The 27,214-nt window shown below is 39.4% G+C and overlaps 1 protein-coding gene across 1 annotated transcript in view; it reads left to right on the forward strand.

Moving 5' to 3' along the window:
- The first annotated feature begins 1,918 nt into the window (after positions 1-1,918).
- The window catches only part of rbbp8l (retinoblastoma binding protein 8-like), a 25,714-nt gene continuing 418 nt past the window's right edge, over positions 1,919-27,214 (forward strand). Inside the window, exons 1-16 of the mRNA XM_084427595.1 lie at positions 1,919-1,962; positions 11,524-11,638; positions 14,321-14,425; positions 17,175-17,217; positions 17,315-17,410; positions 17,485-17,597; positions 20,610-20,685; positions 20,878-21,062; positions 24,151-24,203; positions 24,327-24,397; positions 24,485-25,205; positions 25,892-26,021; positions 26,094-26,128; positions 26,231-26,324; positions 26,407-26,494; positions 26,593-27,214. The exon at positions 26,593-27,214 is cut by the window's right edge and continues 418 nt beyond it. Of these exons, the coding sequence (XP_084283721.1) occupies positions 14,359-14,425; positions 17,175-17,217; positions 17,315-17,410; positions 17,485-17,597; positions 20,610-20,685; positions 20,878-21,062; positions 24,151-24,203; positions 24,327-24,397; positions 24,485-25,205; positions 25,892-26,021; positions 26,094-26,128; positions 26,231-26,324; positions 26,407-26,492 (1,770 nt within the window). The 5' untranslated portion in view covers positions 1,919-1,962; positions 11,524-11,638; positions 14,321-14,358 and the 3' untranslated portion in view covers positions 26,493-26,494; positions 26,593-27,214. The remainder of the gene's footprint in view (positions 1,963-11,523; positions 11,639-14,320; positions 14,426-17,174; positions 17,218-17,314; positions 17,411-17,484; positions 17,598-20,609; positions 20,686-20,877; positions 21,063-24,150; positions 24,204-24,326; positions 24,398-24,484; positions 25,206-25,891; positions 26,022-26,093; positions 26,129-26,230; positions 26,325-26,406; positions 26,495-26,592) is intronic.

Consider the following 27,214-nt stretch of genomic DNA (forward strand, 5'->3'; position numbering starts at 1 on the left):
AAGAAGTCTCACTGAGGTTTTAGAAACCTTTGTCCAAAAGAAGATCTGGATATCATGAAATGACCAATGCAGACTCTGAATTAGCAAAACAGCATTATGTAGCCAATACAGTCATGCATGAATCCATCACGGCAGTATGTCAGGTCAACGAGGCACTGAGAACATAAATAGGACAGTCTGTCTCCATTTCTACAGTCTGAAGTCAGAGCTGAATATGAGAAAAATATGCAAATTACCAAAAAATGACCTCAAACTTGCTGTGTATTTGATATATTTGTGATTGGTACATTGGTACAAGAAGGTTTATTTTTTCAGAGGATTTTTTGGACAGTGTTTTGTTTTATTTTAGGCTCTATTGAACAGTATTTCGAGGGAATTCGGTGAGGTAATGTGATGGATCAGTCTGTCCCTAGATAAACAGTGCTTTATATTGGTTTTAGATTAATAATCCAGATACAGCAGTTTCTCCTGCACTGGTTTTTCCACTTAATTTTTCCACATCTCTTTCTCAGGAGTCGAAGAGTTACTGAGAGTTCAGTTCATTTGTCTTCTCTCAAATAAAGAGAGACTCCCTGCAAATACGTCTAATCTTCCCTACCGCTCTTTTCATAACCATCACTTTTCCCTCTCTCCATGGGACATGATGCGTTCGCTCCGTCTTATCGCTGTGTACAAAGGGTAAGAAAACACTGGGATGTTTGGTTTTTAATAGGCCTGTGTGGTGTAATTGGCTAATTGCTTTATTTTTCTCTGAAGGGTTCTGTGTTCTGTCATAGAGGCAGGAGGCCATAAACACATATGAGCGTCTCCCTCACTGTCAAGGCTTCCTGAGCTGCGATTGGCAGAGGGCTGCACTGGCACCGCAGCCGATTGGCTGGGCTGAGGATGAATGGCCATGCTGACAACCAATGGGGCCAGATGAGGGTTAGCCGGGTGAGATATGGGACGCCGCATTCTTGAGCACTAATCAAATCTTATGAGCTTTCACTGATGGGTATGTGTTATGTTTGTTGATTTCCCTTCATTAGTCTTTACAACGTCTACATGTTCTTATGCATTTTTGTGCATGTGATGAATCATATTCATAGACATCTGTATAAATCCTCAATGTGTAAGGGGGTTTTAGCCAGTGAGTGAATCAGTTTGTTTCAAGAGTTCAGTTGCAGGAGGAACCAAGACAAGCCTCAACAGATTCAAACACACACATTTTGCAGCAAGCTAATAAAGTTTATATTGAAGAGGTGCTGGGGTCAAAGGTCACACGCTGCCCTCTGCTCAGCCTCCCCTCACCACTCCATCTAGTGCTCCTACAGGAGAGCTGAAAATACGCTGTGATGGATGTAAATCTGAACCTCCCTCTTTCTCAGTCTACCTTTCTGTGCTCATCAGACCATCTCTCGTCATCCCTATTAGTCCAGATGAAGATGGATATGGACAGTCAGTTATTTATGGGTTAGGGTGGAGCTCTAAACCTCTCTTGCCATTCTTTAATGTCCTGAAATGGTCCTGGGCATGTTTCACATTACCTGTTGTGGTATTATATTTGAAAATCATTTTTTTTACAGTTCCTTTATCTTTGACTTTAAAACTTGGACATACATTTTTTTTTTTGTTCCGTGGAAGGAAGAAAATGGAATAGCATTTGTGTGAATTATTCCTTTTACGTAAGCATACAAATGTCTTAATGTTCTGTTTCTGTTTCAGATGCACGCACACTGAGAGATGACGTGTCTAGTGGTCTATGGGGCGGAGATGGACGTAGTGACCTGTCGTGTGGGTAGAGACATGTCCTGGGACACAGGAATCAGGAGGGGGTGTTTTTGTGTTCTGTTTTAATCAACTTCCTCTCCGTGCCACAGAACTTCCTGTGTCAGTTCCGTGAAAAGAGACCCACCAGCTTCCCCCCACCTCTAAACCGGAATGAGTGTGTGCATGTGCACGTGGGCGCTCATCTTACATAGCGTAAGTTATTGCCACCTGCCACACGTCAGCATTCTCTCTCTCTCTACAGCCTGTAGTCATTTAGACCGCTTCAGTATTTGTCTACAGGGTGTGACTGTTAAAGTGTAGTCACTTCATTATGTTCAGTGGGGTTTGGGTACCAATGCTTGACAAGTTGGGCAAACATTTATGGGTCAATGACATGATAAAAAAAAAAATTGACATGCCAACCTGTTAATTTATTCAAAAATACATTAGAAATGCATAAAAAATCCAGTCTATGATCAACATATATTTATTATTATTTTAATTAATTAAAATTTTAATATTTAATCAAAATAAAGTAAAAAATGCCAGGGTGATACTGTCTTGATATCATAATGAGGAAAAAAGCTTCAATGAAAGAATGGAATTAAGTGGGCCGAAATGTTATTTCTTAGAAATATTTCATTGTTTATTAATATTTATAAAACTTTTGTCTGCTGAAACAAAGCCCTGATATATGACTAAATTGCAGGGGGAAATGCAATAGAAATGGTCCATTGGTCCAACTCCACAGAAGTGTGTTATTCATGAATTCATCAGATGTGATATTAGTAAAAAAAAACATTTTTGGAAATAATTATTAAGATGTGTACACTTACATGTATTCAGGATTTAAGATGTCATGTGGTGCGACTCCATGGATATTTAGTGATATTTTTTCATTAATAATTCATGATATTTATAAATAATACTTTTTATCTTCAACAATAATAAAAACATTTTTGAAAAGAATGATTTAGATGTGTAGCCTACACTCACATGTATTCAATGTGTGAGGATATATGTTATTACTTCAAAACCAAATGACGTTTTTAGATTATTAAATTGAAACTTTTCTCGAAAGTGGTATAAAAGTCATTTAAAACCATATGAAACCAAAAGAAATACAAAGCTTACATTTTCTAAGAGCTTAGCACATGTTTTGCACTAGATATTTCTGGTTTACACTATTTTATGTCATTATGGCTTCCACACAGCCACCAGCACATGATACTCAAGCGCAGCCTCTGAAGGGCAAACACAGACCGTCTGGATCGGTGAGGTCACCTGTGACCTGGAAAACGCACTGAATTTTGCTCGAGCATGTGACAGATTAAAAGATTTTAAATCTATGGCATGTCCAAACAAAAGTTCTAATGATTTAGGATATGGGCTTACATTTACACATAACGTGAAATATATCTATTTATGCTACAGTAATTTTCCATCATTAGAAACGAAGAAATGGTGACTTGTGAATCTCTGTGTTAAGATTACAGTATTCTTTGGGGATTGGAAACCAAAGCTCCCCTGTTCCCGACCCCGGTCCTGTATCTTTCTTTCGCTCTCCCCTTCCTCTCTCGTTCTTGTTTGATGTCACTGTAAGTGGAGTCTCTGGGTGGGCTTGGACGGTATCGGGTTTTGGACTGACTGACTGCTCCATCATGTTGTTTTCTGGCAACACTACAGACAAATGATCAAGACACATCCATTCCTTTGCTCCGTAGCGGAACAGAGCGATCTGGATATGCCATATGCTGTTAAACGGCAACGGTCCTGGTTTCCATCCCTCCTGTACTGGCAGGTTTAAAGACATACTGTTGAGATTATCAAAAGTAGTTTAAGAGCAGAAACAACATCCCAGCTTCCAATGGGAAATCATTTATGTGTGTGTGAGTGTGTTTGTTTATAGCCAGCATCTCCGCAATACGTGATAAAAATGTTAAGACACATTAATTTTGAGTATAGATTGGCCATTTGTTTTGGTAGACCAGCATGTGTGATTTCCGTACAGGTGAATTACTGTAGAGGTCAATTACACAGCGCCCTCTAGTGACTGACCACAGAATTGCGTTAAAACTGCGAAAGTACAGCCACAACATGATGACTCCTCTTGCAAGAAATGCTGATTCAGGTTGTTTTATCACTTGCACTGTGATTTAAAGAAAGAATTTGGATTTAGAATTTTTTTTAGATTATGCACTATTTCTTATTCACTAATAAAATAATAACATCATGTGATTCGACAAATCTTTTGTACTCTGTACAATCTTATGAAGTTCATGTAGCTCGAGTGCTATTATCGTAAAAACAAAATGAAGATGAACCTAATTTTACGTCATTAATAGTATATATTATGTATATTTTTTGTACTAATATTAAGATTTACTTCACTCAAATATGCTGATAATAGTAAATTAAAGTCTTTAATTGCATTTGTATGATGCAAAATGTAAACATTTTCACTAGTGGACTGAGTAATTTGGATCCCATTGTTGCTTTGTTCGCAAAACACAGGTAGCCCATTGTTCTTTCATGCGAGTTGCTATTTTATGATGACTGAGCTTGTTTCTGCAGTGTTGGATGTCTTTTGAGTTACATAAACATTTATGCAGCAGTATTTTTTAAAGGGAGATTCACCATGTCTTGTAAATCTGTCTCATTCTTTGAAGTCTTATCTGGCCCGAGACATTGATGGTCGTGCTGGAGTGATCCTATGGAATCCCAGGCCTGTGTGTGTGTGTGTGTGTGTCCTATTTTGCCAAGTGGGAGCTGTCCTGAGACCAATATCTTTATGATGACCCTGGGACAACAACTGCCTCAGCCAATCAACGTTTATGATGTCATCACCGTGTGCCCCCCGTCGAGTCTGCCCAAAAAAAAAAGAAAAAAAAAACCTCTGCCAAAGCGCACAAGTTACAAGGTAAGACCAACAGCTTTTTACATTCTCCTATTAATTAACATCAGTCTTCTACTACGGCTGATGATGTTAAAATTCATATTTGTTTTAGATTTATGATTTATGGATTTTTGGTAAAATAATGATTAATTTATTATTTTATGGATTTATTCTGTTACATGATGTTGTCCTCAGACCATCATATTAATATGTTGACCTAAAGTCATCACTGATTTATTCTGTAACATGATGTTGTCACAAAAAGGATATTTGTCACTAAATACATAATCAGACAAGTATTGGCGCTTTAATATATCAATGTACAAGGGTAGATTATATGATAATAGGTTTAAATTCAATTGGTTGACACATGCCTGCAGTGATTTACGCTGGGTAGCAGAAATTAACTTACTGCTAGTGTGTGGATACCACATGACACGGAATCGGTTTGCAAATTGTGTTTTGTGGTTTTAATGTCCCACTCTCCTTTCACTCCCCTTGAAGCTGCAAATGCACTGTAATCAACAAAATCACAATCACCACTAACATCCAACTCCAACAGTTCATTTTTAAATAAATACTTTGGTCATCATCTACTCATACCCATGTCAGTCAAAACTGTAATCCAGTTGTTGCGTCCTCGTAACAAAGCTAATCTACAGAGAGGAGTACTCGAGTCATGTGAGCATGACTGTGCAAGAGTGAGTCTGTATACTGTAAATAGTGTGAGTTGTGAGGCAGTTGGTTAGAAATCGATCAGAGCTGTAAAAGGACTTAATGAGGCAACAGTGTTAATAAAGGGTAGGTACTGCCATTTTACCTAATTTGGCCCTTATAGTAGATTTTAGCCCATTAGATGACTGATATCAATATAGTAAACAAAACAATAGATACCTACCACCAGTATTGAGCAACTGCTTGGCACTGCCACTCTGTGACACTCAGGGACATGAAAAAACTTATGTGAGATAAAGCTCATCACGGTGTCAATCTTTTTTATTCATAATTTGAGCATGTAATAAAAATATTTTTGTTGCATTTTGCCTTGAATGTTGTAATATGTTAATCTTAACATACTTAAGATGCTAGCATAACATTTTAGTCAGATTTGTTAACTTTCATGGGTTTTGTGGTGTCTAGGACACATTGTTACATAAAATAGAAACATTTGGAAGTGGTGATTTGGCAGATAACTAAGATTTTTGTATAAAGACAAATAAAATAGAATCTACATGAGAATCCACACTGATCATTTACATGCACAACACCTGGGCGATCCTGATTTATAAAATATTTTCCTCAGAGTTGAAGAAATGAAAATGCTTCAAATCAATTATATATACTGTATAATATAATTCAAATTATTGCTGGTAAAATTACACTTAGCTTGCTAAGGACATTACATATGGAATCCATGACCTGAAAATTTCAAGGAAAAATGTGAGGTAAAAGTATTGAACTGCTTTATATTTTGAGTCTAATAGAAATGTTGTAATTATCATCAGTCCTGTTCTAGACTGGACCTTAAAGGTACAAAATGCCCAGATGTTGGAGGCATGTTTTGGTGCTAGACAAGAGCCAACACACAAAGCATGTTATTTATTTTTATGCATTCTGGGGTTCATTTCCCAGTTTGTTTATATGTATTTCAGTGTTTTTCAGCATCTGACTAGCAAAGAAATGTCTTTGTGAAGCGCATGCAGAACTTCAAAACAAATTTGAAGGCTAAATGCTAGTCAGAGGCCATGGTTGTTTGTTTTGGTGGTAGAGTAAGTGGACGGGAAATAATTGTAAGAATTTATATAGCTTGCTATAAGGATATTAAGTTACCTCGTCAGAAACCTTGTTGTCCTCCATTAAAGTTTAGAGTTTTCCACTTGTGTATTATATGGCCCCACACTTCCTATTGTGAACTTTGGCCTTTTATTTTGGAGACCTTAATGCCTTAACATCTACAAAGATGAAGAATAATTAATAGATGACACATTTTGCAAGCACAGTGGGTTTTCATGAACAATAGAATTGTCAATAAATCAATAAAAATAAAATGTTTTATTGTCAAATCAATAAAATGTAAAATGCCAATCTGATAACATTGCAAATGTATGTTTATAACAAAATGCTGAGAAGTTGCTTCTCTTGTAGCTTACAAAGAAGCAGCCTCTCGCCCAACCGCCAGCAAGGTATACATTGTGTTAGATTTGAAAACATGTTAAAAATAAAACATGATTAAAGTAAAAATCATCCCTTCCATTGTGTGCTCTTATTGCCACTTGGTGTCCTGTAGCCTAAATACAGAAGCAATGATAAAAGACTTATTATAAATATGATTTTACAGATAGGTCTACTGTGAGGTTATATCATGAGGGAAGCAATTTTTGGAGCACATTTTATTATATGTTATTGATCTGGAGTGTTGACTTGAGGTCCATATATTAATATGTCTGAGGACAACATCATGTAACAGAATAAATCAGCTAATTCAAATGTCTCTCCCTGGATCTCGCAGTGAATTGCGCTGTACTGTCTGACCGAGCTGAATAGTCAGTACGACGCGAACGTCAGCGATGCTGATAAATTTTGGCTGGCAACTGCCAGTTAACTCACCAATGCAAGCTAATGTTACTGTTAACATTATTACTTCGATGGTGGAAAAATGCTAAAAACAAATATGAATTTTAACATCATCAGCCGTAGTAGAAGACTGATGTTAATTAATGGGAGAATGTAAAAAGCCGTTGGTCTTACCTTGTAACTTGTGCGCTTGTTGGCACTTGGCAGAGGTGTTCTGCGATGATGACATCATAAACGTTGATTGGCTGAGGCAGTTGTTGTCCCAGGGTCATCATAAAGATAGTGGTCTCAGGACAGCTCCCACTTACTATGAGGGGCCCCCAGGAGACCCTGCTACATATTTTACTGTTGAATGATTGTCATGTTATTAATCAAATTTAAAAGGTAAAAACTAAATTCTTAGTTTTTTGAAATTGTTAATGACATACATTAATCAGTCATTTAAAAGTAATTTAGAAATTTGAATTGTTTCGTTAAGGGGCATCACTCTATTATTAGAGTGATTAACTATTATTAGTAGCAACAACAACAACAACAACAAAAAATGGTATGTCCCATGTCTAGCATCTGTGCCTGTGCGTTTTAACAAACTTGTTATTAGCAGGAAAGGGTATCCAGTGCATTTTTAAACACACAACTCAACTTCAAGTCATGACAAGTAATTACACACCCAGTAATTTGCTGTACTTGCTGTAATAATTTTGCAGACTTATTACAATATAAGGCGATATTTAAAGGCAATCCCTAACCTTATTCATTATCATATGTGAATAATGATGAATGGCTCCTGGGTAAATCTCATAGGCCAATAGACTTAAAACATGCGCTATTACACCCCACAGTGGACATAAAGCAAATCACATCTCTGAGCACTACAGTTATATACTGTAGCATATTTTGTTGCTCTATGAACCCAGAGAAACCAGTTTGCTAGATTTGCTTTGAAGATTGTTGTGACCTAGTTGCTTTCTATGGCCCTCTATAAATCATTAATATATGTGATTAAATAGTAATTTGCCTATCCCGCCATAAACAGACATGATTTGTTCTAAGTTATGTTGTTATGGTTTGTTATATTCTCCAAATTAAATAAAGTACTATTTTTGTAATTGTTGCTCTCCCCTTATTTATCGTTTATTTTATTGCCATTGTTATTTACTCTTGTCTCTTGTTTTAATATTGTTATTGTTGCTGCTACATGATGTATGGTGACCCTGAGTGATTTGAAAGGTGCCTTAAATAAAATGCATTATTATTATTATTATTATTATTATTATTATAAAGATGGAACATAGAGCTGATTTAGTATATTGTGAAACAGTGTGCTATAAGCAGCACATGACTCTATTGCTGTCCTCTATGTGTTCTCATTCAGGAGGAGACCCACAGCTCTCTGACTTCAACGGACAGACATTACCAGCATCTGTCTTGCTGCATTAATGAATACCTCATGCTGGACCAGAGCCCTGCTGGTCCATCATATTTAATAAGCATAAAGGTGACCTGGTCTGTTAATTCTCCTATAGACCCAAGTTTATTTCAGCCTCAACACTCCGGACTCTTTGTTGTGGAGTACTGAGAGTTGCGAGCCCTAACTTTAAATGCATCTGCCAGGATACATAAAGTGTGTCTCTACCTTGAAGCTTATGCGCAGCACCAAATAGAGTATGCATACATTTTTTGTACTGATTTTGGTTGGGAAATCTGTGGAAACTAGAGGGTTTAAACATGGGTAGATGGAACTGAGAGCCTCACGCCCTTCTCTCACGGCTCTCAGCCCCGCCCTGCTTGCCACAATGTTATTTGTAGTAAAACCATATTAGGCACATTTTCATAATGGTTTTACTTAAGTAACCTTAGTTAAAGTAAAACCATAGTAATAATATAGAAAACCCAGGGTTAGACTGAAAGCATGATTAATTTGTGGAATGTAAACCATGCGCCAAAAACCTGTTTTACTACAGTACACAAAAGCAATATAGGCCTATATATTTTAAGAAGGCATGAAATGAAAATTCAACTTATATATTTTGTAAATGCATGCTACTGACCATATAATTTTTTATTTTAGTACCTCGACCTTCTCTCTGGTGATGCATGTCAGACTTCTCCAATCATTTAGTCTGATTAAACCCACCCTTTTCTCACAAATGACTGTAAGCTCACATTTTGATCAACCTCCATCCAACCAACAACCCATCGATAGAACCCTGTCCTGTGCTACATGTTATCAGATTACTGATATAATACATTTATAGCAGCTAGTGGCGATTGATAATGAGCGTCACCCGCAGCCTTGTTATCTCACGGAGGAGTTTCGGAGGCATTAAAGGGGGAGCGACGACAGTGAAGGACGAGAGAGGACCAGGCCTGGACTATTTTACGTTATGTTTTGTTAATGTGTGCGGCAGTCGTCCGTGAGGGGCGTTCCCTTTAACTTTCGTTTTGTGCTTTGTTTATTTTGATATATTCAAATTGTTGTGAACGTTTGCCGGTTCCCGCCTCCGTCTTTCCTTATCAACATACCTTGCTAAGTTGGTGCCGAAACCCGGGAGGAAGAAGGAACGCGCTGTCATAGAGCCCTTGCCGCTGTGGGGAATCCGCGGTGCCGTCGAGCATGGCTGTGCAGAGTCTGCCGCCTTGGATGCTCGAGGTGGTGCGCTGGAGTGAGTTTCCGGGGGGGACGGACTAACTCGTTGCCGGCCGCCTGGGTTCTGGAGGGACGGCTGCCGTCCGTGAGGGAGCGGAGGAGTCGCCGCCATTCACCGTGGGCCGGAGCCTGCTGCCGTCCTCTATGATGGGGAGGTTCACCCAGCTGGTGGAGGACCGGATGGCAGTGCATTTTGGGAACCGGACCAATAAATTGTTTTTCTTCTTTTCCTCTCTCATCTCGGTCTTTATGCTTTATGCCTCGTAAACGATCCTCAATTGGTACTAAGAGGCCAAAAGTGTGCCAAGAAAATATCATCACACCATTATACCACCACCAGCAGCCTGATTCATGCTTTCATGTTGTTCAGGCCAAATTCTGTCCTTACCATCTAAATGTTGTAGCAGAAATCGAGACTCAGACCAGGCAACGTTTTTCCAATCTTCTATTGTCCAATTTGGGTGAGTCATTGTGAATTGTAGCCTTAGTTTCCTGTTCTTAGCTGACAGGAGTGGCACCAGTGTGGTTTTCTGCTGTAGCCCATCTGCTTCAAGGTTTGATGTGTTGTGTGTTCAGAGATGCTCTTCTGCAGACCTCGGTTGTAACTAGTGGTTATTTGAGTTACTGTTGCCTTTCTATCAGCTGGAACCAGTCTATCCATTCTTCTCTGACCTCTGGCTTCAACAAGGCATATTCTCCCAGAGAACTGCCACTCACTGGATATTTTCTCTTTCTCAGATCATTCTCTGCAAACCCTTGAGATGGTTGTGCGTGAAAATCCCACTAGATCAGCACTTTCTGAAATACAGACCAGCCTATCTGCCACCAACAGGCATGCCACGTTCAAAGTCACTTAAATCACCTTTCTTCCCCATCTGCTTAGTTTCAACTTCAGCAGATCATCTCGACCTATCTAAATGCATTGAATTGCTTCCATGTTATTGGCTGATTAGATATGTGTTAACGAGCAGTTCAACAGGTGTACCTAATAAAGTGGCCAGTGAGTGTAAATTAACTATCGTTACTGTAGTACAACCATGGTTAAATGTGGTTACTTTGCTTTTACTCCAAATATCATTGGTTTTACACTAGCTACTATGGTAAAACCACCATTCATTTTTCTAAAGGTGCACATTAGGACATTTTAGTCACCTTAAAAAGAGTGTATGGAGGAATCTTAGGAACCCCAAATGCTGCTTCAATGTTTTGCAAAGCAACAAACGACGTCTTGATACAGATCATTCAGTTTGATAATTATTGTCATAAAATATGAGGATTTAAAAAGACACCAGGGAATGTACATAGTAAATAAACACAATAAATGTTTTCATGCCTCGGCAATAAAGTTGAGTAAAGGCCTCTGGTTCCTTGAGATTGAAAGAGCAAATCAAAGCAGAATAAAGCGGCTTTGTGTGTCTAAAGGTTCTCTATATCCTTCTGAGGGTTTTTTTTTTTTTTTTTGTGGTCGGGCAGGTTTAGTGGGATTTCAGCAGGACCGGTTTATCCAGGGGAGAACTGGTGTTTGTGTGCCGCCGCGAGGAACTGCTCAAACCTGTTCTCCTCGTCAGTGGGGAGGAGCGGGAGGAGAGGAGCGCAGGGCGTATTAGAAACTCTTCTTTACCTTTCCTCTGTATGTCTTTCTTATTCCCAATAGTTTTCCATCCGATGTAACTCTCCGAGGGGCTCCGGAGGACACTGGTGTGACGAGAAGGCCGACAGCATCGCGTGATTGGCAGGTGACGTGATTCACGTCCACAAGGTGGCACGGGGTGAGTGAACTCATTTCTCCTGAACACACTGTATCGATCAGATGTCATGTGTTTTTGGTAGATATTTATTGCTCTATTGCATGATGTGATCAGTCATCAATAACGCAACACATAATTTCACACCCATATATTTTCAGATGAAACACGGTCACCCATTCAAGCTATTTCAGTTGGGTGGAGTGACTTAATATTTCTTCTTTATTTGATCAGTGATATGAATTCATCTGGTCGTAGTATTGCGTTTAATTCCATCTGCGTCTATCTAATTTTCTTATTAACATTATTGTTTCATGTGTTTTTCTGTTTCCTATTAACTGGAATATTGAGAATATTAATAATCACAGGTATTTTATGATAAACGAGAATCTTTTATAAACAAAACTATTAAAAAGTAATAATTGAATGCTAATAAAAATGTGTCGGTTAACTTTGTATCATAACCTCAGTACATGTTCACAAAGTTAAACATTTTGCTTGCAACTTCCTCTCTCTCTCTCTCTCTCTCTCTCTCTCTCTCTCTCTCTCTCTCATATTTTGATTGTCATGCCCATGGTTATATACCATGTGATTTTAAACTGATATTCCTCAGTTGACTTCAGCATGTAAAGCATGTACAACACAAACATCCATCAAATGCCAAAAAAACAAAAACCAAGCAAAATCATAGCCAGTGATTGCGTAATGCCAGACCTGATCCACCAATCAATGTACATTGATAATATTATCATTATGCCTCAGGCCTGCTCAGAATCCACCTTCACATCTTGCTGACTAACTGACTGATTTTGTGTTTTAGATCCATTTACATGTAATATGTAATATGCCACTTTTTAGTGACACCATGTATGACCTCTGACCCCAAAATGTCAAGGGCACTGAGAGTCAGAGCTCAGATCTAATCTTTATCACCTGTTTGTGTTTGCAAAATCTTTTAGTAATCATATTTGCAAAGTCAGCTCAAAGCAGTGGGTTTAAAACATTAGCGTGTGTATGTGTGTGTGTAGATGTGTGTGTGAAATGTGAAGTTTGCAGATCTGAGAGACAGGTTCCCTCTTGCTCCCGCTGCTGTAACGTTCACAACTGTTAGCTAACATATCCTGACATGTAGAGAGAGTGAAGGAGCAGGCGAAAATCACTCAGATCAAAATGCAAAAACGATTGTATGGGGGAAGGGTGGAGGGGGGGGGGTGTAACCACACCCTCTCAAGAGCCCTCAGCAGCAGGTTGTGTATCTCTGCAAGCAGAAGTCTTGCAGACGGGGTGAAAACCTGTAACTAGCTATCGTAATGTATTTAGATGTTTCTTTGAAGTTTTGCTGCACATTTCCCACTTTGCATTCGAAATTAAACACCCTGCACTCAGAAAATGTGCTTGTTTGCAATCAGTTTTAAGACAAGTTATGCACTCCTACACTGTAAAAAATGATATGATCAATAAGTTATGACAACGTATGCTTTTACATTGCTTTAACTCATTAGTTATTAAGTCAGTTTAATGTCATTTAAGTTGAAATGACTTAAACTTCCAAGTTGATTGTACTTAAAACTTACAGTGCAGGAAAATGTTTGTATCTGGCATCATTTACAGTGCCTAGCCTAAACTAAGTGTCTGTTTTGACTGTCATAGTATTCATATACAGCGCCATTCAAAAGTTTGGGGTCGGTAACTTCTGAAAGTCTCTTATGCTCATCAAGGCTGCATTTATTTGATTAAAAATACAGTTAAAACAGAAATATTTTGAAATATTATTACAATTTAAAAGAACTGATTTCTATTTGAGCATATTTTAAAATGTAATTTATTCCTGTGATGCAAAGGTGTATTTTTAGCATCATTACTCCAGTCTTCAGTGTCACATGATCCTTCAGAAATCATTCTAATATGCTATTATTATTATTATTATTAATGTTGAAAACCGGTGTGCGCAGCAAAATACTTTTTGTGGAAACCATACTTTTTTTCTGGATTCTTTGATAAATAAATAAAAAAACTTTAGTAAACCGTAATTTATTTTAAATAGAAATCTTTTGCAACATTATAAATGTCACTTTGATGGGTCATGTACTGACCCCAATCTTTTGAACAATAGTGAATATATCAATTATGTATTCACATTTCAGCACATTGCAATCATTCTATGTGACTAAGCTTTTACGTCAATCATGACAACCGTCAGGAATCGTTTAGTTTCAGTGCTCTGGTAAATGTTTTTGAAGCAGTCATTTATGAGACGAACGAGTGGATGTTTGTAGATAGCACAGGTCAAGAAAAATAAGGTGAATGTTATATGTAGATGTTAGTGTTAGTGTAAGTGTCGAATTGAACCCTTCGGCGCATTACATGGGTCATAAATAAACGTCCAGATCCTGTTTGTTTTTTTAGTGTTAGCTCACACACATGTTGTGAAAAAGCCATCTCTCCTTATTTCTTACTCTCTCACTCTCTCATTTACACACACTCATAAATGCATACACAAATAAAGTTAGGCCTACAGTGCTCACCTTGCAAAACCGGTTTAGCAAGACCAGCCTTTAATAGCCTTGGTATAAATTCAAAAGTTCACCCAGGGCAACGGCAGAATGTGAACTGGCACCAATTGTTCTCTAATCAAGATTTGATTGAACAAATCTGCCTCTTGTTTATAGTTTTCTAATTTTGTCCCCTTCCTATCCCTATCCGTAGGAAGACGAGTCAAGTGGCAGGTGTGCAGGAACACCAGCATGGCTGTGGAGAGCTTCTCTGAGCTCCTGCAGAAACTGCGGGAGGTCCATGACCATGAGTTAGACGGTAAGACCGCCCTCCTTTTTTTGTCTTGAACAATCTTGACTGAGATTCCACCAAAACATGCATGACTATATCTGTATTACTGACACAAAATATGGTCAAAAAACTCGGTTTAATATAGATGCACATTTCACAAACTTCCTTAACAGCAACAATCAACAGTAAAAACATCTTTACATCACTACAAAAAAAGATAAGGGGCCCTATTTTAACAATCTGAAACGCAAGTGTCAAAGCGCAAGTAACTTTGTGGGCGGGTCTTGGCGCTGTTGATATTTTCCCGCCGGGATAAATGACTCTTGCGCCTGGCGCAAATCTAAAAGGGGTTGGTCTGAAGTAGCTTCATTATTCATAGGTGTGGTTTGGGCGTAACGTGAAATAAACCAATCAGAGCGTCATCTCACCTTTAAGAGCAGGCGCGCTTGTTCTAAAGCGGATTCCTATTATAACGGCGGATTTGCCAGGCGCACGACAGGAGTGGTTCAAGGCCGAGGAGACCGACGTTCTCGTCAGGGACGTTGGGGATGGAGAAACACACCCAAATTAACTTCGGTTAAACAGGCATATGATAATTTGGGTAAATGTGTAAGCTACATGTATGCTTTTATAATAAAATGTCTATCTATCTATCTATCTATCTATCGTAATAATGTATGATTTGCAAAAATGATAACTGCTGCGTCTGTGTGTAGATGAGAGAATCAAAGTGTATGCGCGTTGTGCACACGCTACATTGATTAAGGCCAAGCATGCGCCTTTAAAATAGCATATGAATAACATGCGCAACGCGCCACTGACTTTAAACAGTTTTTTTTCCGGTCAGTGGCGGAATTGTTTTCTAAACCTGTAAAATAGCATGAGGGAACGTTTGCGCCGGAACACGCCTCCTCTTTGCGCTGAACCGCCCCGGGGAGCGCAAGTGTATTTCTTAGTTAACCGACGTGCATCTGTGGAGGGAAAAGTCCGCTTTGCGCGGGTGCAAAATAGGAATGATACATGCGTCGGTGTACAAAGTCAATTGCGCTGGGTGCAAGATAGGGCCCAAGGTGTGGCGTCATTTACAGTTCTCTGCGAAATCCAGATTTCGCAATAGGAATCTTCGCAATTGGGAGTTTCGTGTGAGGGCGAAAAAGTTCCCAACGCAGATTTTGCTCATGTTCAAATTCACCTCATAGACCAATAGAGAGCTTCTTAGTTTGACAGTGACTTCTGTGAGAGTGTTGCTTCCATGCATCCAGTGTTGGGGCGCATTACATTTAAATTTACAACAAAATATCTGAGTTCAAATAAGTAACGCAAGCTACTTTGTTTTCCCATTTATTGACTGACACCTCTCCTGACTCCATGTTGAGAGAAATCGGAAGTGAGGAGACGTTGATAAACATGATGCTTATTGTAGTTCTACATTAATGTGAGCATTTTCTCATCTCGTTTGCATAAAAACAGATCCAGTGTTCCTCAAAATTAATAAAAAATGTGACTGCAAACTATTACGCTAACATTGCAATAATTAAATCTGTTCAATTACACAAATATACTTTATGTATTTAATCTCACTTTAGTAACCAATGTCTTTGCTGCTGACCTTCGATGATCCATTACAACCGTACATGTAAGCAAAAATGAACTACATCACATTTGTTTCATTTTTTTGTTGCTGAAGTAAGAGTTTTGAACTTTCTTCTCCTGCGTCCTATTCTTCTTTAATCCAGAATAGCAGCACAGCTTATTTTGGTTTGTTTGAGCTGCGCCATCTACTGTACAGCCGTGAATTTGCATTTCCTTCAGCCTGAGGCTTGTTCATTTCACTTTTGGTCTGATAGGGTCTTTACATTTGCCTAAAATAGATTTTTTGTTGTTGTTGTTGTTACAAAACAAACAAGCAAGCCCAGCCCAAGTGAGAAAAAGGCACGCAAAAGTAACGTAACATCACTTTCCATAAAAAGTAACTAACGCAATTAGTTTTATAGAGAGCAACACAACAGCAAACAAAAACACAATACAACAATAACTGCAAAAAATATCGAAACAATAAACAACAATTTATTCATTCTGAAGAGCATGCACAGAGTCCAAATTAAACAATTCCCCATCGTAAGTACACATTGATGGCCTAAGACATGAAACGAGCGGTTTGTGTGAGAAAACGAACAGTATTTATATCGTTTTTACCTCTTGTACACAATCAAGCGCTTTCCGGCACTTGCGCAGACTAAGCCAGAACGCGTGCACACGTCACACACCAGGAAGCTCGTGCGCCCTCAGATCACTTGGACGTGGTTGTGTACAAGAGGTAAACACGATATAAATACTGTTCGTTTTCTCACACAAACCGCTCGTTTCGTGTCTTAGGCCATCAATGTGTACTTACGATGGGGAATTGTTTAATTTGGACTTCTCTGTGCATGCTCTTTGAGGTGGTGACCATAGACCTGCATTATATGACTGACAGACAAGAACGGTTTGACCTAAAAATATCAAAATTTAAACTACTGCGGAAACATAGACACCTACATCTTGGATGCCCTTGAGGTAAGCTAAAACATACCAACATTTAATTTCAAAGTGAACTATCCCTTTAATGCCTAAAAAGTGTAAAAAATAAATAAATAAAAAGCAAAAAAAAAGGACCTGAACATGATATTTAAACACTTGTAAAATCATAACTGCCTCCACTGCTTTCCTTTGTGCCATCCAGCACTTCACACTCCAGTTGTCCAGATTCACTATGTATGTTTCTCTCTCTCTACAGTGTGGCAGGAGAAAGTACTGGAGCTGACAAATAAAAAGAATATGTGAGTGTGAATACCATTACCATATATTTCAAGCTAAAATCGACTGACATCAATTTGACGTCCATGTCATTAATGTTTTATGTGCGTTCTGTTGTAGCGATACAAAGCGCATGGAAGAACTTTTCAACAGGAACCAGCAGATGAGAGAACAGCAGCGGATTCTCACTGAGAACATCAAACAGCTGGAGAACAGGTTTGTGAGAGTTCATTCGTAAATGTAATCTCGCATACCGCTGCCTACACTGGACGTGTCTTGTCATTCCTCAGGTTGCGGGCCGGATTGTGTGACAGGTGTACAGTCACTCAGGACGTGGCTAAAAAAAGACAACAGGAATATGAAAACTCTCAGCTCCAGAGTCTACAGCACATCTCTTTACTGGGTGAGCTATAAATAGAGCCTTTAAGTGAAGAAGAAATAGTGTCATTGACCCAGTGTTGTTATTGTTAACTAAAACTGTTAAAACCAATATAAAAAACAAATATAAATATTATATCTAAAACGTTAGAGTTGAAGTTTGTCGAAGGACTTAAAATGATTAAAATTGAAACTAAAATGAAAACTGAAAATATATAAAAAAAGAATACTAAAATAACACTGCATTGACCATGTTAATTAAAGGTCAGACTTTTGGGTTCAACTGTATATACAGTCAAACCAAAATTTATTCAGACACCTACAACATTTCTCACATTATCACAGTTTATTCGCTATAGTTTAGAAAATGGTATTAAAATAGGACAATAACTCAGAGTTTTCAAATCAGTTGATATTTCACCAGGGTTCGAATTATGATTTCATCTTTGTAGGGGTCTCTTTAAAAAAGGGAAAAAAAGTAGCCTATGAGCAGGCACGGTGTAGCTTACTAATGTAAATAAATAAAAATGTTTAATAAAAAAGCTTTGCTAACACAATTCAGTTTAAATAGTACATTTGGTTGAATAAATAGATCCGACAACTTTAAGCATGTACTTAAAGGGATACTTCACCTCTGGGAAGATGAATGTGTATTTAAAATAGGTCATTTAAGTAGAAGAAATGTGAAGAAATTTTTGAATTTGGAGCTTTCTAGACTGAGAAAAGCCAGAAAATGTATTGTTGGCTTATGTGGATGAAAGACAACAACTCCCAGAATGCACTTGCTTCGCTGCCTTTGGAGGCCACGCCTACCGGTAAGAGTGCGCAGTTGTAAACAACAAAGCTAGCCTACGTGATGAGTTTGCGAGGGATTTAGAGATCGTCCAAAATGTCTGGGATTCTGCTTTTGCGTTCTACAGTCGCCATTCATTCATCATGTTTACTGTGGCGAGCAGGACGAGGCTGACGGCCGCGGGAGAACAGCGCGAGGCCGGTGGCGTGATTACTGAGACGCGCCGGGTCTCGCATCTCTCACGGAGGAGCGGGAATTTTTCTTAGCAATGGTAAAACGCACATCAAACGATCACTTGTTTAGCGTTCATGTAAACACTACATTCAAATTCACCAATCGGAATGAATTCAGTTAGATTGAAAGGTGTGCATGTAAACAATGAATGGCGACCGCAGAAAGCAAAAGCTGAATCCCGGACATATTGAACGATCTCGCCCGCCGGACAAGTCCAGGAAAAGGAGGATGGTTACTTACTCAGCTTTCTCCTACTATTCAGCTTTCTCCACAGAACAAGAGCCTGCTAGCTTAGCTTCCAAAGAAAGACTGACTGTGTGTACATTCTGTGAGTGAGATCCCACCCTGTATGGGCGGGCTGAAAACCTGCGGAACAACGCCTTCTACTGCCTGTAGTCTTTAGCCTCTGGCCAGAAAATCCTCCGATGACGCAAAATGACGATTTTTGCGTCATCGGAGGATTTTTTCCAGACAAAAAATGCATAAATCTCTTGTCTCAGGAGGGATATGAGGGTGGAAAGCATGGTAATTCGAAAATACTACAGGTTTTCTACTAATACAAAGCTTAATGCTAAATCCTGAAGTAACCCTTTAAGTGGTCCAGTGGCAGAACTTTTGCCAAGCGTGTTAGAGGGTCTGGGTTCTAATCCGCACTTGTATAGGTTTTTTTTTTTCTCATCAAAACCGATTATGTTTATCAGTGGTTGTATATCAGGCAAGGACACGTTTGTGTGCATTTTGTTTTGTAATTTCACCGGAACGAATAGAGAGTCTCTCCAGAACGGATTGAAGCGCGCGTCCGAGTGAAGACTGTGTGCGAGCCACAAGAGAACACAGTATCCGCGCCACTGATCGCAGCGGCAACGAGCACTTTGATCACTTGATTTAAAAAACAACACATTTCAGCGCTAGATCGCCTCTTATTTAACAAACGAACTAAATGAATCCTCTGCTAGTTAACTGAAGATGTTTTATTTATTTGTATTGGTATATTAGTGCCGCGAGATGTTTCAAAAGTGGTGGGGACAATATCGACCTTAGCAAAAAGTGGTGGGGACATGTCCCACCCGCAAATTACGCCTATGTTAAAATAACACTTGCCTGATGGGTTATGCTACTGCTATATCGGATGTTAACGTCACTTCTGTGAGTTGAGAAAAGTCAGTAAAAGACCTGGCAGAAAGCGAAGCATAAGGATGTAGTGTGATGACGATATGAGATCCCGCGAGATCCATGTGTTTGGCATCTTGTCCTATCTTTTAAGTCACGCTACAGTAGTCTGAAGGAAAAGGTGCTTTATTTGTAATTTAAAATAATGGTGCTGATGATTTTTAGAGACCCCCACAGGTGTATGATTTTACTGCTTTCATGGGAGCTAATCCTCTCTCTATGGGAGCTCAGCTCCCACTGGCTCCCACGTAATTCGAACCATGTATTTCACTGGTTTTGGCCATCCTTCTGTTAGACTGTCTCTCAAATGAATTAGGTTGAATAGCTGTCAGCTGTTAAATTTAAGTACACAATTAGATAATACCAATTTAAGTCAACCAATTACCAAGCAATGTTTAATATTGTTCAGTCTGTGGTGTAAAAAGGTCCCATTAGAAATGAAAGAAAAAACACTTAAGCAAAACATGGTCAGGTCAAAGTGTCTGGATCATTTTTGGTCCCAAATTTGTATAAATTTTACTGGTAGTCCACTGTATGAAGAATTTTTGGGTATAATATGTCACAGTTTACTTTATTTTGCTATCTTCCCTTACATAAATGAACTATAGTGTCCTGCACCCACTAGTAAAAAAATATATAAAAAATTATATCTGGTGTCTGAATAATTTTTGATTTGACTGTATAAATGTGACAAACAAACATGATAAAATGTTTAAAATATTATAAAACCACAACATTCATGGGTCAGTCCCCCCTTATAGTTTTTACTTTATTGTTATGGAGTTTTTCACAGAGGAATGTATTAATATTAAAGATATTCCTGTTTGTTCACTGCTGTAGTGAGTGAGATGAATGCTCTAAAGAAAGAAAATGACAGACTGAGAGAGGAGCTGAAGGGCTTGAGGGATCAATCGAAGTGAGTTCTTGGCATGCATCCTTGGCATTTGTGTGCAAGCATTTCCTGTTGTTTTTCATGGGAAAGTTCAGGTAGTTATGCAACACTAGCCAACATACTCCGGTCTGCACCAAATGGTCACTTTGCCTTGCGATCATGTATTGCATACAATAGTCATGCATGAAAATACAAACTTCCTCCTTTACCTTTCAGTTGGCAGAATGGTCATCCAGAGGACACAATCACCCCAGAGATCAAGATGTCACCTGACACAGCAGCAGCTGCTGTGACTCAACTGACCTCCGGGCTGAAGTCCAGCAAACCTCCACCAGGGGACGCCACTGTGCCTGCAGCGACTGTCAAACAAGAGACGCTCAACAGCCCGACTGACAGTCAGGGTAAGTTACAGTAGACATTTCTGACATATATGAAAACCAATGCTATATACTATACAGCAGTGGTTCTCAATTCCAGTCCTCGTGACCCACTGCTCTGCACATTTTGTATGTCTCTCTTATCTGACTCACTCAGTTCAGTTCATGGAGTCTCTCCTAATGAGCTGATGATCTGGTTCAGGTGTGTTAAATAAGGGAGACATACAAAATGTGCAGAGCAGTGGGTCACGAGGACTGGAATTGAGAACCACTGCTATACAGTACCGGTCAAAAGTTTGGAAACATTACAATTCTTAGTCTCTTTGGGACCAAAAATTATTCAGACACTTTGACCTGACCATGTTTTGCTTAAAGGCAGGGTAGGCAGGATTTTTCTAAAAAACTTTTTCCCAAATTTGTTTAAACTGTCTTTATATACCAATACATAATTAAAATGTAAGTACTCTGAAAAAGAGAGTATAAATATCGAGTGTCTCTAGTCCTCTCAGGACTGCAATAAACACAGCTACTTATTTCCATTCACTCCCACCCCCTCCCTTCTGGGCTCCTTCCAAAGCCACGCCCCCAAAACACATGAACGCGCGATGCCGACCGCTAAGCTGGAGGACGCGTTTGCCAGCGCCGAGCGGAGAGGAGCGCAGTGCATGTAGTGACATCATGTCAGAATCACATGTAATAAAATACCTAACTTTATCATTATGAATATAAACAACTAACATAGCTGTTAGTACTCACTATCAAGCTAGCATTTCCAGGGTTGCCAACTCTCACGCATCTGGCGTGACACTCACGCTTTCAGCATCAATCTCACGCTCTCACGCACACGTAAGAAATGTCACGCCAAAATCCATGTTTCTCCCCTCTCAATCAGTTAATTTTCTGTTGATGACTATACTAGGCCACAGCGTATTAATGACAAGAGAGGAGTTTAAGGCACACAGCTGTAACATCTGCCTACAACGTTCTCAGTGCAGTATTCTCTGATCGTTGATTCGCTGAAAACCTTGCACCTGATACGTCAGTTGCGTGTGAGAAGTTCAGAGAGAGTTCAGAGCATAGGTTCGGAGTCGGAGCCACTGATGCGCGTTTGAAAGTTTGCAAGACAATCAAGGTAAGCAGATAATAAAATCGTGTGCCTTTCACTACATTCGTAGCCTTGCCTAATCAGTCTGTGTGCCGAGAGTACTCAACTATAGTTGCGAACGTTGTCTGACGTGCGTTATGTGGGCTAGCTATTTGCTCAATAAAAATAGGCTCATGGTAAAAATTATGTTTTGGCAAATCGGGCAAGTGGCATTTTAAAATTCCCTAAATGATCAAAGGTTGCCCAGATTGTGTTGAGCCTGCCACAGTCAAATGCGGATGCTGAGCGAACCTTTTCAGTTATTGGCCTAAACAAGACTGACACCAGGAACAGACTGTCATTTCGTTCATTTAAGGGGCTTTAAATGTTATACTTTTAACAGCCAAATTCCCCGAACACATCCACCTACGCAGTCTTTATCATATTCTGAATTAAGAAATCATTATAATGCAGTCAAAAATAATTTACAGGGAACATAAATAATTATTTTACCTTCCGAGTCTTTCGTTCATTTGTCACGTGACAGACGCAATGAACGGATTGAACCCTGCTTCAGATACGAGCCTCAGAGGTGGTGAAAGCAGGCCAAACTGCAACTGTGGCACAAGGCCTAATGTGTAAAACTTGTGTGTTGTGGTTTTCTGGGGAGGTGGAGTAACTAATATGTGTCCCTTTCGTTTTGAGATTTCTTATTGTTTTGATGTTGTTGTTTTACATGTCTGTTATTTAATCACCTCTATCTTAATTTTTTTATAGTGCAATCAATCAATTAATTGTACATTTTGAAAACACGTTTCCATTCTATTCATTTTTTTTTCTTCTTTTTTTTTCTCCCATAAATCAGGGTTTATACTAAGTAAACAAGGACTGACATTTTTAAAATTAGGGTTAGGGTTGCCAAAAAATTTCTCCGCGCGCACACGCACTGAAGTTTTACAGAGTCTCACTCCAGCCAAAGTCCCAAAGTTGGCAACCCTGCATATCGATACTGGTAAAGTTTAAAATATATTGAGTTGGATTCGGTAACGAGCTAGTAACATAAGGCAAAGCTAAAAACAGGTTGCATTGATACACGGTTTCCCATTACCATCAGTTACACTGTGATGAAGGTGAATTTCGTGTAAGATTCATAACATATACGGTGTTTTGCATGTAAGAGCTTCCACAATGAAAGCACTGTTGGCTCTGATGAGGACTAACGTTACACTCCGGTGACAAGTAGCCTACCTTTCTACCTTACTAGTTCCTTTTTTTGCCTTGTTTGCCTTCGCTGACTGTATATGCAGGTACTGGGGACTCTTTCTCTGCCATTATTGTGATTCTTCCTAGCTTCCGTGCCTCTTCCCCTCCTCGAGTCAAACGGGCGCGCGCATGTGGGCAGCTCCTGTAGCGGCAGGGGTGGTAGCCATGGTAGCGAGGGAAAGTGACAGTCGCCCAGCCAATCATTTCATTCGTTCCGAATGGAAATAAGTAGCTGTGTTTATTGCGCCCTGAGAGGACTACAGACACTCGATTTTTATACTCTCTTTTTCAGAGTACTTACATTTTTATTATGTATTGGTATATAAAGAAAGTTTAAACAAATTTGGATTTTTTTTTTTTAGAAAAAACCTGCCTTTAAGGTTTTTATTTTATTTTTTCTAATGGGACCTTTTTACACCACAAACTGAACGAAATTAAACATTGCTTGGTAATTGGTTGACCTAAATTGGTATTATCTAATTGTGTACTTAAATTTAACAGCTGATAGCTATTCAACCTAATTCATTTGTGAGACTAAACCAGTGAAATATCATCTGATTTGATAACTCTGAGTTCTTGTCATATTTGATTACCATTTTCTAAACTATAGCGAATAAACTGTGATAAGAAATGTTGAAGGTGTCTGAATACATTTTGGTTTGACTGTATATACAGTGTAGGAAGTTTGCCTGGTACTGGCAAACATTCTTTGCATGTTCCCAACTGTACTGATGAAAACATCTGTAAAATCCTTTTTCTAAACAGAAAACTCATCTGAACACAGATTAATGCAAAGCTGGGGCAAGGCGTTTTCATTTGTAAGCAATAATTTGTTCTTCAAATACTGTTTTTGTGGTTTCAAGTTGGCTGTTTCATCAAAAATCTTGTTTCTTTCTGTTCCGTTGTGTCTCGTTGGTTGCTGAAATGTGTGTTTCTCTCAGGAATCTAATAAGGCCATGTTGCCCACCTCAAGCCCTGTGAGATGGGGGAACGAACACGGCACTGAAAGGAGGTGAGACAGGCAGACGAAACCGACGCGTTGACACTGGAAACAGACAAAAGATTGTGACCCATCTTAATGCTTCTCATGTGTCCACAGACCTGCCAGCGTGGACTCGGTGGAGCACCGACATTCCCCTTTGTCTCCTCTTGTCCCATCTCCTCTTAGACTACTGAAGAACAATCCTATTTTTTCTTCTGCTGCCTCTGAGGAACGTAGCAGCCGGCAACATATCCACACCCCCGTCCCCTACCGGCCGCTTCCGATCAAGACCGGTGGCCTGTCTATCCCATGGCCACTCTCTGAATCCACTGACTGGGTAACAGTAGAAGCGCCCGGCTCTGGTGTTAGTAGTGGGATAGCGGGTAATTCAAGCCAGAGCCCATTTTTAAGCTCAAGCATACTACGTTTCCCTAAACTGGTCCCACCAAGCAGCGCCCTCCAGTCTCGCTCGCACGGCTCAACGCCTGGCGGCCCGCGGCCCTGGTCCCGCAGAAACCTCCCAGAACATGTAGAGAGTAGAGAAAAGAAAGTGACAGAAGTCCCAGAAAGGGACAGAAGTATAGCGCCGCCCCAGTGGAGAGCCTTGGCCGCGCAGTCAGAGAGGATTTTTGGCGAGAATTTAAGAGCGGAGGAAGAGGAAGCGCCGCTGGACCTGTCCGAGTCAGGACGCTCAAAAAGCCAAGAGAAAGAGAAAACGCACTCACAGAGCGACGCATCTTCGTCTCTGTCTTCCTCACCACCTGCTACACTTTCATCGTCGTCTCAATGTCCATCGAGCCCTCAAAGTGACCAGCAGACAGCAGATAATAATACACAGGTAGACTTCAAATGATGCATAAAAACCTCCTCAGTAAAGCCATTCCATTGTCCATGCCATGCCATTAATTATAAATTGCACATCACATTATATTACCAAAGCTAAAGCTTTTTTTCTTTTTACAGTTTCTGTCTTCGGTTTGCAAGCTAACAGCTTTGCCCAGTTAGCTCAGCTAGACCACAATATCACAACAAATGAAACGTTTCTCTTCAGTTTTCTTTCTGGAAGCAAGCTAACACCGTAACCTTACAGCTTAGCACAGTGCTAACTGGTTAAGAAAAGCTGCTTCAGTTAGCTAGAACAAGATGGCAATAGCTCACTATATGTATCAAGCCTTGAGGAAGGGGCATATATAGGATCTTGCACGACTAGTGGTCCCTGCTCGGCAACATGAAAAGGTTATTTCTGCTTTGGCTTGGTTTAGAACTATTTAGAACAAATAAACTAAATTTCTAAAATGTCAGTTACTCAATATTAACTTCCTGTTTATGTTATATACTGTAACTAACATTTCTCTGTGCTGTGCTTGTTCATGGAGCCCTGCACAAAATGTATACAACCACATTTTATTCATTTGTTCCCTCAAACATGTCCATTTTGTGACCATGATATTTTTTATGTGCAGGTGTCCATATATGTCTGTATTAATGAGTATAAAAATAAAACTGACTGTGATGTTTACACAGCAGGAGGAAGCTCAAGAAAGATGTAAAGAACAGGAAGAGGTAAAGCAAGGTGAAACATCTCAAGCCACTGAAACCTCTTTCAGCTCAGAGAACAAGAAAATCCCGTCATTAACCCTTTCCCTCCAACCAGGTAAAGCTTCACTCTCATTGGTCAGTTTAAGTTGAATCCGACTGTGTTTAATCGATCTGTTTTGCCTTCCAGTTGTGGTTATGGAGCCGCTTAAAGCTGGAGGACAGGTAAACTCAGCACTGAATTAATGTTATGTCATTATATTGCATGCAGCTTTACTTGAGGTTTTCTGATATGACTTTTTTTGTGGTCACTGATCTTTTTTGAAGATCACTGATCTTGGGAGCAGACCAATGGAGCAAGAGGAGAAGGAGAACAACAACCATGAAACAGGCAGAAAAAGACCTGGGCAGGATACTGATGGTGAGAGGTCATCTTTTATTCATTCAATAAATGCGTTAAGCGTCCTCTGAAATTTCACTTTTGACTCATTGTTCCGTCTTAGCTATTTTCCTGCGCTCGCTAAAGGAGAAGAAAATACGGCTGAGCAGAGGACCTCAAGGAAACCATGCAGCCTCAGATCAAGGATGAAGGTCTCTTTTTATTTTTGCCATGGTTATGTCCTTAGTATTTCCATGAACACTGACAGTTTGCTTCATATATTCTTTTCTTTTTTTTCTTTTTTTTACAGGCAATGGATTGCACTACAATTAATTTACTGTGGTTATTAAGCCAGCCATTTTATTTCACCCTTCATCACCAGCCACCAAGTCCAAATGACTGGTGTTCACTTTAGTTTCCCAGAAAAAACAACTCTAGACTTTAACTGCACATCTTGCAACATAATTCTCATGTATCAAACAGAATGCATACTGCAGTGCACACTGCAATTCAATTCAATTATTTGAACAACTTCAATTCTTATTGTGTGCAAATAGTTTGTGTATATAAGCCGCAAACCTTCAGCTCACAAATACAGAATATGGTCCTTCAATGGGCAGATTATCCAGTAATCTTTCGCAGCACTACAACAGGAAGCCAGCTGTCAAGGGGGCTGTCAATAAACTTATCAGCTAGATTGTTTTCTTTTTATTTTGCCGGTTTCCTCTTCCTCTTTCTTCATTTATACTGTACCATGAGTTATTAATAATGTACATATAATTGCTCACTTTCTTGTGTCGTTACAATTCTCAAGCCTACCCTCAGTTTGTGTTCATTCTCTCTTCCGTGCGAGAGCTGTCACATCTCATCTATTTTTGTCTCTGTCTGAGCACCATGGCCTGCTTTTTGTAGATGTGACAAAATGAAAACCC

The sequence above is a fragment of the Rutilus rutilus genome (assembly GCF_951802725.1).
Source record: "Rutilus rutilus genome assembly, chromosome: 13".
NCBI classification, from domain to species: domain Eukaryota; kingdom Metazoa; phylum Chordata; class Actinopteri; order Cypriniformes; family Leuciscidae; genus Rutilus; species Rutilus rutilus.